Source organism: Hyperolius riggenbachi, chromosome 7 (assembly GCF_040937935.1).
Source record: "Hyperolius riggenbachi isolate aHypRig1 chromosome 7, aHypRig1.pri, whole genome shotgun sequence".
Taxonomy (NCBI): domain Eukaryota; kingdom Metazoa; phylum Chordata; class Amphibia; order Anura; family Hyperoliidae; genus Hyperolius; species Hyperolius riggenbachi.
Genome location: NC_090652.1, coordinates 46,085,712 through 46,100,690, shown reverse-complemented (window position 1 = coordinate 46,100,690; position 14,979 = coordinate 46,085,712). Strand labels below are relative to the sequence as shown.

The window sequence follows — 14,979 nt, the reverse complement described above, 5'->3', positions numbered from 1 at the left end:
AGCGGCAGAGGTGCCTGACCTGGGCTACGGAGAAGCAGCAGTGGACTGTTGCTCAGTGGTCCAAAGTACTTTTTTCGGATGAAAGCAACTTTTACATGTCATTCGGAAATCAAGGTGCCAGAGTCTGGAGGAAGATTGGGGAGAGGGAAATGCCAAAATGCCTGAAGTCCAGTGTCAAGTTCCCACAGTCAGTGATGGTCTGGGGTGCCATGTCAGCTGCTGATGTTGGTCCACTGTGTTTTATCAAGGGCAGGGTCAATGCAGCTAGCTATCAGGAGATTTTGGAGCACTTCATGCTTCCATCTGCTGCAAAGCTTTATGGAGATGAAGATTTCATTTTTCAGCACGACCTGGCACCTGCTCACAGTGCCAAAACCACTGGTAAATGGTTTACTGACCATGGTATTACTGTGCTCAATTGGCCTGCCAACTCTCCTGACCTGAACCCCATAGAGAATCTGTGGGATATTGTGAAGAGAAAGTTGAGAGACGCAAGACCCAACACTCTGGATGAGCTTAAGGCCGCTATCGAAGCATCCTGGGCCTCCATAACACCTGAGCAGTGCCACACGCTGATTGCCTCCTTGCCATGCCGCATTGAAGCAGTCATTTCTGCAAAAGGATTCCCGACCAAGTATTGAGTGCATAACTGAACATAATTATTTGAAGGTTGACTTTTTTAGTTTTAAAAACACTTTTCTTTTATTGGTCGGATGAAATATGCTAATTTTTTTAGATAGGAATTTTGAGTTTTCTGCTTAAGAAGCGGAGGAGAGGAGACCGCTCGGTCACGCCTCCGCTCATCAGCCAATCGGAGACGCCGAGAGTCTCTGATGACGTCAGCCGACCAGCCGGTCAGCTGACGGCCTCCTTCCCGCATAAAGGTCTTGTCTGTGAACGCGCGCGCGCGACAAAGCTACTCTGTGAGCCACTGACAGTCCCCTCTTCGGCGTGCTAGACGCCGGAGGGACGGGAGACATGCCTGACAGGGAAACCGAAGCAGCTGCGGAGCAATCCTGACTGCCCGCAGCTGCTTCTCCAGGGATTGTTACAGTAACGTTGTTTTATGTCCCTTTTATTTTTGCAAACTTGTCTTGTTGTGTATCCTTGTAACTTTTATTTTGTAACTTTTACTTTGTTTTTGTAAATCTTTTGTATATATTATTTTCTGCATTGTTCCACTTTTTTCCTGGAATATTAAGTCGTTATTTAATAAGTTTGACTTCTGCTGTACTAAACTAACACTCATAGCCTAGAAGAGACTACTGTGTAACTTGCATTACAAGTCAGTGCCTGATTGTGCCGTGCTACTGTACAATTGTACTGTGTGTGTGTGTGCGTGACGTTCCCGTATTTGGCCTAAAACGCAAAGCTGACCCGAACACGAAAACGCGGATTGCATGCTGAGCACTCGACAGCAGAGTGGACGTGTCTAGCAACAGCTAGTGGTGGCAGTGAGAAGTGTTTAAGGGGTGACAGCATTAGTGTAGCTTGAATAAGGCTGCTACCGCTTTCCAACCCGCAGTCGGGAACCATATCTGCAGGCGTGCCGCAGGGCCGGTTCCTGACAGTTAATATGCAAATATATTTGATAGCGGTAGTTCACTGTCGTTGGCAAAAATAGATAGATGGGGGAGGGTTCTGTCAAAGGCTTGCAATCTAAACTGTGGCACCTATATATATAATATATAGGTGCTAACCTATATATATAATATATAGGTGCTAAGGTGCCTCAGCGGTCTATGTAACTAAAGAGGGTTGTTATTAAAGCAGATCTGAACTCTTGCACAGCACATGACAAAAGTCTTTATTTAACATATAGCTGCTGAAGAATTTCACTTCTCTGTGTTCTGTGTTTGTTTAGGCAGATTAACATGTCGTATTAGTTCTTATCAGAAACTGTGAATAGACTGCAGGAGAGCTCTGCCTAGGCATCACTAAAGGGGGCTTTGACACTAAAGAAAGCATGTCACTAAAGCAATACTGTGTCACTAAAATAGATCTGTCATCAAGGAGACTGTGCCACCAAAGGGTGCTGGGTCTCTAAAGGGGTCTTTCACTAAAGAGGCTCACAAAGCAGGCTGTTACATCGGGGGATCTGTCACTAAAATGGGCTGTTTCCACTACATGTGGATGCAGAAAAACCAATGAATGCTCCACTAAACGCGATTTTTCTGATGCAGATTTTCCCATAGGCATTCATTGGAGCCAGTTTTCTGCATCCAGAATCCCTGTGTAGTGGAAACAGGCCCTAAGGGTTACGTTACTAAGTGGACTATGTCGCCAATTAGAGACACCCTCTAATAATAAGTTGGTCCAATTTTAGGTCTAATCAGCTGTAATCCCCCCCGCATTTGCCTTTGTACTTACAGAAGATAGGCCAGCACCATCCAAAATAAATTATAGCTCTTTTTATTGAAATATCAGCAAGAAAGCCTGTCACAAAAGTGCAACGTTTCGAAGAAAGTTTCTTTATCAAGCGTGTGACAAGCTCAGAAAAGTACTCACAATACACAGTTTATATAATCCCACCCATACCCATACCACTCTCACATTGAAAACCACCAACCAATCACAGGCCCTCTATACTACAGCGGCCCTGATGGGAAACTATAGTAGTGGGAATGGACCAATGGATGGAAAACAGCTCACCTGCAATGGTCTCCCCGCACCACGCAGCAACAAAGGCCACACAGACGCAAGCGCTGCCACCACAGGAGGACGCGGCCACCGCATCGGAGAGCGGCTGACATCAGAGCCACGTGACCTACCCGGAACTGATAGGCCACTCGGCAAGGCAACGCGTAGAGCGCAAAGGTTATATGCTACGCGGATGGTAGTGTGTGCATTGCGTACCTCTACGCGTACACGTCACCCTGCAGGAATCTGTGTAGCCGCATCTCCATGGCAATGCCAGCCCCCGTGCAAGCCGGCAACATGGTAACGGGGAAGCCAGCAAGCCAGCAAGGGCTGGAAAAGAAATAGAACACTATATCAATATATACACATAAATCAGAGAGAGGTGTAAAACATAACATAAGGGGACATCATAATACCTAAGGTATAAAAGGAGACCTGTCAGAATGGCAACACAATGTCAGACATAGTCACATGTCACAGGAGCGGCTGCAGATTGTATTCTCTGTTAAGTCCTCACGGATGCAGACAATCAAGTGTCCTGATCCAAAAGGCTTCCCTATACAGGAGTCTTATTAATCTACTTCCCCCTCTATTATTAGGTAGGATTGCTTCAATGATCTGGTACCGCAGCTGATTGACACTGTGACCACGATCGACAAAGTGTGCCGGAACTGCCTGGTTAATCAATTTGTTTCGAATAGCAGATTTGTGGGCTGATATTCTAACTTTGACCTTGGATGTTGTTTGGCCCACGTAAACAAGCCCACAAGGGCATTTTAATAGATAGACAACATACTGTGTATCACAGTTAAAGCATCCCCTAATGTAAAACCTTTTACCTGAATGAGGGTGAACAAAGTATAGAGACATGATGACTGAGTGACAGTGCGTGCAGTTGAGACAAGGGAATGTTCCTCTGCGAGATAAGGATTCTGGAGGTCTAACAAGTGTCCTCATTTCTGTGTGAACCAACCTATCACGCAGAGTGGGCGCACATTTATAAGAGAGCAGAGGAGGCTGTTGAAATTCATTGATAGAGGGGATGGAGTGTGACAAACCCGGCCAGTGTTTTTTCAAAATGCTACCAATAGAATTACTCCACATATTGAAACGAGAAACAAAAGGCAACCGATTGCCTACACTCCTCCTCCTCTTATGACCAGCCAAAGATTCGGTCGCCTCACAGTGCACTGTCTGCACTAAGAGGATACTCACGGGCCAAAAATTTACTGGATATTTCATTAAATCTAGATTCACGTATCTTGCCACCCACTATACGGCCGATTCGCATAAACTGGCTTTTTGGAATAGAACGTTTCGTATTGGCAGGGTGGAAGCTATCATAAGATAAGATAGCATTCCGATCTGTCGGCTTAATATAAAGATTAGTGTGTAGACTCCCCGAATCCAAGTATACCATTGTGTCTAAAAAATTGATCACTATGAACTGTGAGGCGGATAGCCTCGCACTGATGATGTAAATAGGTAACAAATTCATCAAGGGTCGAATGTGGCCCCGCCCACACGCAAAATACATTGTCTATATACCTAAGCCAAATTTTGGCATATTTTTGAAAAATATAATTGGTATATACAAAACTTTCCTCATAGACGTTCATATATATATATATTTGCGTAGGACGGGGTCATGTTCGACACCATCGCCGTACCTCGCACCTGTAAATAAAACTGATCATTAAAGACAAAATAATTGCAAGTAAGTACTATCCGTAAAAGTTCAATCCCAAAGTCAACCTGTACATCGTAAAAATCAGAAGCCACAAATAATGTGTGTCATACCGCCTCTACACTTCCATCATGTGGGATGGAGGTGTAGAGGCTCTCAACATCCATGGTGACTAGTGAACAATTGTCAGGAAGATCCCCAAGAGTACCTATCGAATCAAGAAACATGGCCATGTCCCTCAAGTATGATTTTTGGGCTAAAACATAAGGCCTTAATAGATAATCCAGGTATTTCGCCAAAGGTGAAAGCTCACCTTTGGCGAAATACCTGGATTACCTGGATTATCTATTATTATCTGTATGTTACAAATTGCAATTTCCAAAACTGACATTACTTTTTATGGGATTTGTTCTTTATGGGATAGTAGCAAAAAAGTTTCTGTACCGTGTTAGACAAACAAATTATATGGGTAGAAAAAACAACGTTTTGTAAAAAATAATACCTTTTAATGGCTATCTGATAGAGTTAAATGATGCAAGCTTTCTGGGATCTAGTTCCCTTCTTCAGGCATAATTCTGGATGTTAGCTGAAGTAAAACACCGATGCAGGTAAATAGTAAACACGAAGATGGCAGTTGTGCTGGTTACTGTTTATCCGGTAGGTGTCCGGTGATCAGCGGGCTGGAGCCAGTGAGTTAGTGCAAACATACATGAAATCCAGCAGGTTTCTGAAGATCGTGAAGCCAAATCAATCATGTTGCATAAGGAGTCATGAATCATGTTCCACAATGTAAACCTTCTGTTAAAGTGGACCCAAATTAAAAATACAAGATTTCAGAAATAAAATCTATTTTCTAAATTATAATAATAAATAGCAGCCTTTTTTCAGCTGCATGATGACAAATATAAAATATTTTACATTTATTGGAGGAACCCCTCCCTTCCTTTTAAATTGCTGGGATTTTTCCGGCAAACTGGTGGAGTAGATGGTGTCCGGCAATGGAGGAATTGCTAATGGCTGCCCCCAGTATAACCCTAGCTATGAAAAGAGAAGGGTGAAAAGGATGCACTGAAATGCTCATAGGCTTGAAGGAGTGTTTATTTATCTTTGAATGTGTCAGAGTGGTGCAACTAAATATTTTTAATTAAAAAAATGTTTGGTTTGGGTCCGCTTTAATGTCTTGAACATTTTCATAAACTTGTACTCAGAATTTTTTCTTGATTGTTCATTTTTGAAGTTACCCTTAAAGAGAACCTGAACTGAAAATAAAAAGTCAAAATAACCATACACAGGTCATACTTACCTCCTGTGTAGTCTACTACTTAATTTCTTTCTCCTTTCCTGCATCCCATTTGTCCACTGTGATCAATGGAATTTTCTGTCCTCGATTTTAAAAATGGCCATTACCCCCTAACAGCTTCCTGGCCAGCACACCGTTAAACTGTAATATAGCCCCCTTGAGCCATAGGGAAACATGGACATGACCTTCCACATTCAGTTGTTAACTGACAGCTGCTGATATATAACTGACAGCAACTGGTATATTTCAGTTCTGACAAAATCTTGTCAGAACTGGAAGGGTTCACTGTAAGAAGAAAATGGTGAGCTTCTGAGAGGAACTGACAGCGAGGTTAGTGTGTACTATTCATTTGCAGCTACGTCATGTGTTTATTTTAAATATTTTTACTCGCTTCAGGTTCCCTTTAAGAACGAGTACTTTTAGATCTTGCATGCTGTGTCCTGGTTCACAGAAGTGTTGGCCCACTGGTTGTCCATTTTACCCTCATTGATTTTAAAGCGGTGATGGTGATGGTTCATTCTTGTGCACAGTTTTTGTCCTGTTTCTCCTATATAGATTCCTCCTGAGGGCAGTGCCGGAGCTACCATAGAAAAAAATGGGCAATTGCCCCAGGGCCGCAAAACCTGTAGGGGCCCCCAAGGTGTCCCTCCCCATCTTAACTGTTGCTCCCCAGGGACTCTGCAGAGTCTGTTAAGTTGGGAGGTGATTAGGGGAGGGTCAGTAGCCAGCTCAGGGGCCCAGGAGGGAAATTTGGCTGTTTTGCGGAGCCCCCAGGCTAATTTTGCCCTAGGGCCCAATTGTTACTTGAACCAGCCCTGCCTGAGAGGCTATTCATGCAGCATATCATGTATACAACATTGGATGACTCACAGGAAAATTGGTCTTGTATTTGATGATATTTCTGTGAGTTTGGCATTTGTATTTGGCTTGTGCCCAAAATATAAGGGCAGGTCTCACATCTTGTGTTATTGTGCCAGGAGTTTCTGGTGTAGATGATGTACTTCTTATAATCATCTGTCTCAAATTGGGAGGTTGTCTGAAAGCAAGCAGTGGCAAATCAGGAAAAACTTCCTTTAGGCGTTTGTCTTTGTGGAGTATCGGTTGTGGGGCTTACAATATCTTCCTCAGTGTGTTTAATTTTGGGTTGTAGCAGGTTACCACAATTGGAATTCTGTTGTTTTCAGTCTTTTTTTCTTTATGGGATTTGTTCTTTATGGGATGTGTTCTTTGTGCAGTACAAACAACAGCGGTTCTGCCTCTTCCTGAATTATTAGTTATAAATAGGAGCAGCTGTTCCCTATTCTCCATGCCTGAGGTGAGTGGCTGTCAGATACGCGCATTCTCTCACCCTCACATCCTCCGCAAAGATCATAGTGTAGCTGTGGACAATAAAACAAGGTAAGTAGTTTAAACATAATTTTTTTTACTTTTAAACAATCAGTTGCCTGGCAGTCCTGCTGATCTTTCAGGCATCAATATCTGAATCACACGCATAAAACAAGCATGCGGCTAATCTTGTCAGACTTCAGACACAAACATTTGATGGTGAAATGTAATTTTGTCTTCCTAACACAGAAGGTGTTTGTGATGATTCAGCTTTAACCACTTCAAGCCATGTTCAGTGCTGCTCCCATTCATTTGGCAATAACGTTGTTACTACTTATCACACCTAAATGTTCTATATATTGTGTTCTATATATTGTTTATTTTTTTTTCTCTCAAGACAAATTAGGCTTTTTGTGGGTGTTATATATATATATACAGGGTTAGGCAGGGAGGTATGGATGATTTGAAATAACACTTACACACTAATTTTTCCACAAAATTTACATTTTATTTTTTCAATGTGTAGCTAGGATGTTGCCATTAGACAAATTAAAGAAAATCAAAAGAAAAAAAAGAATGAAAACATTGATTAAGTATGAAAAATAACATCTGTGAAATGGCGTCCGTTTTTGTCCATACTCTCCTGTAGACGTGTTGAAAACTTGTCCATACTCCTCTGAAACATTTCACGTGGAACCACTCGAATTTCTCGTGTTATTGTTTCCCTCATGGCTTTAAGTGTACGTGGTTTGTCTATGTATACTCATGCTGTGAGGTAGCCCCTTAAAAAATAGTCACAAGGTGACAGGTCTGGTGACCGAGGAGGCCACTCCATATTTCCCCGCAACAAAATGAGGTGTCCAGGAAAGGTCTGCCTTAAAAAATCCATAGCTGCTCTCGATGTATGACATGTCGCTCCATCTTGTTGAAACCATACAGTATTGACGTTGATACGTCGTCTTCTCAAATGTGGCAGAAAAAAACTTGCTCAGCATCGCTAGGTAACAATCTGTGTTGACAGTGACGGGGTGACCGCTTTCACGAAAAAAGTAAGGACCGATAATGAAGTTTCGATTAATGACACACCAAACAGTTACGCTTTTGGTGTGCAGAGGTTTATCATGGAGTTCTTGTGGATTTACAGAAGCCCAATACCTAAAGTTCTGCTTGTTTACTACTCCTGATAAATGAAAGTGAGCAAGTGAGCTTTGTCACTCATAATCAAAACAATATCATCAGTCATGTTTTCCAACATTGTTTCTGCAAATCTGAATCGTCTTCCATAATCGTTTTGCTGCAACCATCAGTTTATAGGGATGATAATGTAGGTCCAGGTGTAAAATCTGACGAAGTGATCGGTTTGACATGCGAAGAGCATGAGCATGCCGTACGTCCGAACGTCGAGGGCTGGTTTCAATTGCTTGAAGCACCCTTTCGAAGTTTTCTGTCCGTACCGTTCGGTCACCACCTCGTGCAGTTCCGGGTTTCAAAGAACCTGTTCATTGAAAGTTATTCACCCACTTCATTATCGTGTCAAACTTCGGAACACGACCATGACGTCCAACGTTAAAATGATTCCGAAAACATCTCTGTGTTTGAATGACAGAACGGCCCGTTTCAATAAAGGTGTTATACACAAACACATGATGCTCTATCGACCACGTTTTCATGGTTACTGAAATTGCGGCTCCTGACAGACAGATACCCCCTCTCTCTATCCACCAAGGTTATCCCTGCCTTGCGTGGTGCCCCGTTCAAATCATCCATACCTCCTTGCCTAACCCTGTATATATATATATATATAAGCAATTATTTTATATGCATTTTAAATGTAAAAATAAGGAAAACAATCAAAAAATGTGATGAGTGCATCACCAGGGTTTACACGACGTCCGTCGCCCATAGACTTGCATCACCCCAAACTCCGTGCGTTAAGCGCAGTGCTCGCAGTAACACGCTGCAGCCCTTGCATCAGATCGCAATATTTCCGGCACACTGCAACAAGTCTGAAAGTCTCCATAAACTTTAATTGCATTTGCAGCCCCTTGCGGTAGAAAAGGACAAGGCGACGCTGGTTTAACCTGCAGGTGTACAAAGGGGCCTCAGGCTGGTGAGATCATGGCTGTACCTCCAACCATCTATCATATCCCTCCATGCATTCTAATAGCAGCCATGCATGATTAAGCTCCATCAGCAAGGGCTGGGCGGAGGCAGAGGCAAGAGAGGCTTCAGCCTCAGGGCGCAGTGTAGGAGGGGGCGCACAGATCACTCAGCTTTCATTCCACTATTGTGTTTGATGCAGAGAGAAATAAGAAAAGGGAATACATACCAGTGACTGCAAGCCAGATAACTAGAGATTAAGGTGTTGGAAGTCCTGGGGCAAATCTTATTCTAATAGCAATCAGTGTGTGACGGCTGAGGTGGGAGGGATGGGGGGGGGGGGGCACTTTGTTGTCTCAGCCTTTGGGTGATGGAGCATCTTGTCCCTGCTTTGCAATCAGGAAGCAAAAATCTGGAGGTACCGCTCCACCGCACCGTATGGGACAGTGCTGGATCACGGGCAGCCAAGCCCAAAGACAGCAAAGGGATGGAGGAAGATCCGCACAATGTCTCCAACAGATATAAGAATTTTATTCAGGACGTATCCAGACCCACATAAAAGCACTCGACTAACATGTTTCAGACATCAGGCACGTGCAGAGGGGGGTGCTCTGGGTGCCCAGGCACCCCCCCTTTTTAAAATCAGCAAAAAAGGCCCCTCTGATCGCGCAAAATAAGCCCCGCCCCTACCGCGGTAAGCCCCACCCACCCGCGGGAAGCCCCGCCTCCGCCTGAGGCACTTTCAGGTGAAGAGGCCTGGATAGGAATCCTAGTGTGGCATACTGACCTCACCCTCCACCTAGGACCCATACTGACCTCTACCTCCCCAAGCACCCATAGTGACTTCTCCCTCACCCACAGGGACCTCTCCATCCACCTAGCACCCACAGTGACTTCTCCCTCCCCAGCACCCACAGTGACCTCTCCCTCCACCTAGCACCCACAGTGACCTCTCCCTGCACCTAGCACCCACAGTGACCTCTCCCTCCACCTAGCACCCACAGTGACCTCTCCCTGCACCTAGCACCCACAGTGACCTCTCCCTCCACCTAGCACCCACAGTGACCTCTCCCTCCACCTAGCACCCACAGTGACCTCTCCTTCCACCTAGCACCCACAGTGACCTCTCCCTGCACCTAGCACCCACAGTGACCTCTCCCTCCACCAGCACCCACAGTGACCTCTCCCTCCCACAGTGACCTCTCCCTCCACCTAGCACCCACAGTGACCTCTCCCTGCACCTAGCACCCACAATGACATCTCCTTCCCCAGCACCCACAGTGACCTCTCCCTCCCCCAGCACCCACAGTGACCTCTCCCTCCACCTAGCACCCACAGTGACCTCTCCCTCCACCAGCACCCACAGTGACCTCTCCCTCCCACAGTGACCTCTCCCTCCACCTAGCACCCACAGTGACCTCTCCCTGCACCTAGCACCCACAGTGACATCTCCTTCCCCAGCACCCACAGTGACCTCTCCCTTACTCAGCACCCACAGTGACCTCTCCCTCCACCTAGCACCCACAGTGACCTCTCCCTCCACCTAGCACCCACAGTGACCTCTCCCTCCACCTAGCACCCACAGTGACCTCTCCCTCCACCTAGCACCCACAGTGACCTCTCCCTCCACCTAGCACCCACAGTGACCTCTCCCTCCCCCAGCACCCACAGTGACCTCTCCCTCCACCTAGCACCCACAGTGACCTCTCCCTCCACCTAGCACCCACAGTGACCTCTGGCTGCACCTAGCACCCACAATGACCTCTCCCTCCCACAGTGACCTCTCCCTCCACCTAGCACCCACAGTGACCTCTCCCTGCACCTAGCACCCACAGTGACCTCTCCCTCCACCTAGCACCCACAGTGACCTCTCCTTCCACCTAGCACCCACAGTGACCTCTCCCTGCACCTAGCACCCACAGTGACCTCTCCCTCCACCAGCACCCACAGTGACCTCTCCCTCCACCAGCACCCACAGTGACCTCTCCCTCCCACAGTGACCTCTCCCTCCACCTAGCACCCACAGTGACCTCTCCATGCACCTAGCACCCACAGTGACATCTCCTTCCCCAGCACCCACAGTGACCTCTCCCTCCCCCAGCACCCACAGTGACCTCTCCCTCCACCTAGCACCCACAGTGACCTCTCCCTCCACCTAGAACCCACAGTGACCTCTCCCTGCACCCAGCACCCACAGTGACCTCTCCCTCCACCTAGCACCCACAGTGACCTCTCCCTCCACCTAGCACCCACAGTGACCTCTCCCTCCACCTAGCACCCACAGTGACCTCTCCCTCCACCTAGCACCCACAGTGACCTCTCCCTCCACCTAGCACCCACAGTGACCTCTCCCTCCACCTAGCACCCACAGTGACCTCTCCCTCCACCTAGCACCCACAGTGACCTCTCCCTCCCCCAGCACCCACAGTGACCTCTCCCTCCACCTAGCACCCATAGTGACCTCTCCCTGCACCTAGCACCCACAGTGACCTCTCCCTCCACCTAGCACCCACAGTGACCTCTCCCTCCACCTAGCACCCACAGTGACCTCTCCCTCCACCTAGCATCCACAGTGACCTCTCCCTGCACCTAGCACCCACAGTGACCTCTCCCTCCACCAGCACCCACAGTGACCTCTCCCTCCCACAGTGACCTCTCCCTCCACCTAGCACCCACAGTGACCTCTCCCTGCACCTAGCACCCACAGTGACATCTCCTTCCCCAGCACCCACAGTGACCTCTCCCTCCACCTAGCACCCACAGTGACCTCTCCCTCCCCCAGCACCCACAGTGACCTCTCCCTCCACCTAGCACCCACAGTGACCTCTCCCTGCACCTAGCACCCACAGTGACATCTCCTTCCCCAGCACCCACAGTGAGCTCTCCCTTACTCAGCACCCACAGTGACCTCTCCCTCCACCTAGCACCCACAGTGACCTCTCCTTCCACCTAGCACCCACAGTGACCTCTCCCTCCACCTAGCACCCACAGTGACATCTCCTTCCCCAGCACCCACAGTGACATCTCCTTCCCCAGCACCCACAGTGACCTCTCCCTCCATCTAGCACCCACAGTGACCTCTCCCTCCCACAGTGACATCTCCCTTCACCTACCACTCACAATCACCTCTCCTTCCCCAAATCTAGCAGTGATCCTGCCTACCCCAGCACCCACACTGACCTATCCTTCCCCCAGCACCCACAGTGATCTTTCCCTCCCCCAGAGGCTACCCTCCTGTCCCCTGCAGCACTTACAGGGACCTCCCATCCCAAAAGCAGCGCCTATAGTGATTTCTCCCAACACACAGCATCCACAACTACTCCCTCCTCCAATAACGACAATGACCTCTCCCAGCACCCACAGTGACCTCCCCTTTCTCCAGCACTCATACTGACCTCTTCCTTCCACAGAACCCACAGTGACCTCTACCTCCCCCAGCAACCACACTGACCACTACCTCCCCTAGCAGCAACTATGCCATTCATAGCAGTACCCACAGTGACCTCCCACTCCCTGCACCCACCGCAACCCCACCAATATTCAGCACCCACATTACACTCAACCAGTAACCCCCATTATAGCAAGCACCCAGTACTTGCACCAAGCAACTTTCACCTAATACTTATATCCGACCTCCATATGGCACTTAGTACTTGCATCATTCACCCTATAGTTGACACCCAGTACTCACATCCACTTGGCACAGTACTTGCACATTATCTGAACTCACATAAACCAGTACTAGCACCCAAAGTACCTGCACTCAGAATCCACATGACACACAATGCCCACCCATAGCTAGCACCTAGTGCAGGCAATGCACCAAGTATTCGCACCAATGTACCTGCACCCAACACCCACATGTTTCATCTGCAGTAGTTCCAGTTGCACTAAGCCTCCACTTGGTGCCCAGAACAAACACCAAACACTCACATATGACATCTAGTACTTGCACCCAGAACTCACAAGGGACTGAGTACCTGCAATCAACACCTACATGATGCTTGACACCAACCCATACAGCCAGAATGCACATGACACCCTGTGCAGCACCCAGAACCCACATGGCACCCAGCTTCTGCATTTAGCACTCACATGACAACAAATACCCCACTAGCCAGCACCCATTACCCAGATGTTACCATGTACTCGCTCCCAGAACCCACTTGGCACTCAGTATTTGCACCTAAGACCCACATGACACCCTATAACCCCCATAATCAACACCCACATGGCATAGTACTCACACAGCACAAAGTTCCAAAGCCATTATATGCACCTAGTACCTATCCATGGCCAGCACTCAAATAGCAACCAGTGCCCACCCTTGGTCTGAACCCATATGAGACTTAGTTCTCTCCCATGGCACACATCCAGACCACACATGGCACTCCCTGCTCACTCATGTCCAACACTCACATGGCTCCCTGTACCAATTAGCACTCACATGGCACCCACTATTGTTTATCGCCTTCTGCTACTCATTCAGCACCCAATACAGCATAGCATCCACTGCAAATAAACACACAATACAAACTGGACCTTGGTACCCACAGCAGCTTGACACGGACTTTACTTTGGCACATCGGCTTCCACTGCAAATTAGCACAAACTGGACCTTTGCGTCTTACCACCCACTGCATCTGTGCACCCACTGCACCTTGGCACTTACTGCAGTTTTGCATCTACTAATGCTTAGCAACCACTGCATATTGGCAACCACTGCTTCTTTGCCTGAAAAGAAGCTTGGGTGCTGATCTAGAGGGACAGAGGTCCCAGTAATGAAAGGTGAATCCATGCCTACATCAGGCTCCACTGTGCCCACACTAATAGTGCACACCTATGACTGCTGATTTGAGGATGGTGGCACCAAAGAAGTTGGTTGGAAGAAGACACAAAGTCTGCCTGATACTTCTATAAAGGTGTGTGTGTGTGTGTGTGGTGGGGGGTTAAGACTGCCTAGTGCTTTCTGGAGAAGGGGTATGACATACACAATTTAGCACGATTTATCGATTAGGGCCCCTTTTTCAAATTTGAGCACCCCCCCTTGAGAATCCTCTGCACGGCCCTGTCAGACATAAAGTCCTTAATCATAGTCATCCTTACAGCCCTCTGTGTGAGGTTTAAAAAAGAGAGGATGGTGCAGTGAAAGGCGGAGTGCGAACCACCCATTGAGGGAGGGGTAAATCAATATTTGCCACTCGCCACCAAGCACTGACACATCCATAAAACACTTTTAAAATCATACAGAAATTAAAACAGTAGAGCAACGAACCGAGGAGCAACACAGAATGTAACAAAATTTATACAAATTAATAGTTTGTCACACATAGCAAATAACAGATAACAAATGGATCAGGGAGGGGCAATAAATGGGGAGAGAAGGGGGGAGTAAAAAAAGGGGGGGGGGGGTAAAAGAGAGGGGAAGGGGGAGAAGGGAAGGGAATATAACCAAGAAACATCAACCTGTGACCAAAGCCAGGTCCCACCTAGCGTTAAGTCCTTTGGGTGATCTAGTATCAAGGCGAAAAATCCAGAGTGCCTCTCTTTTCCGAATCATTGCTTGTAGGTCACCACCCCTGCTGGGTAAACAAACCTTTTCAATACCCTGAAAAGAGAAACCTGTCATATCCCCCCCATGTATAGTACGATAATGTTTGGCCACATTAGAAATATTCTGAGTAGACCACCCTGCTCCCAGATAATGTTCGGAGATCCTAGCCCTAAGTGGTCTAGTCGTACAGCCAACGTATTGAAGGGAGCAGACATGGCAAGTCACCAAGTAAATTACATTTTTAGAACCACAATTAATGAAATGTTTCATGGTGGCTTTATAACCATTGCCTAAAGATTCTACAAAATGAGTCCTTGTGTGCAAACTACAGTAATTGCACGATGGAATCGCACATTTGTATGACCCCTTGAC

At 47.1% G+C, this 14,979-nt stretch overlaps 1 protein-coding gene across 4 annotated transcripts in view; it reads left to right on the top strand.

Annotated features, from left to right (window-relative positions):
• Positions 1-6,727: 6,727 nt before the first annotated feature.
• The window catches only part of LOC137525505 (microfibril-associated glycoprotein 4-like), a 30,350-nt gene continuing 22,098 nt past the window's right edge, over positions 6,728-14,979 (top strand). For 2 of the 4 annotated variants that reach the window (XM_068246631.1, XM_068246629.1), the window contains exon 1: positions 6,728-6,942. Coding sequence is in view for 2 of the 4 variants with exons in the window: in XM_068246628.1 (XP_068102729.1) it covers positions 6,841-7,025 (185 nt within the window). In the remaining 2 variants the exon portion in view is untranslated. Of the gene's footprint in view, positions 7,026-14,979 lie in introns of all 4 variants that reach the window. The other 2 variants (XM_068246628.1, XM_068246627.1) reach the window with 1 other exon arrangement.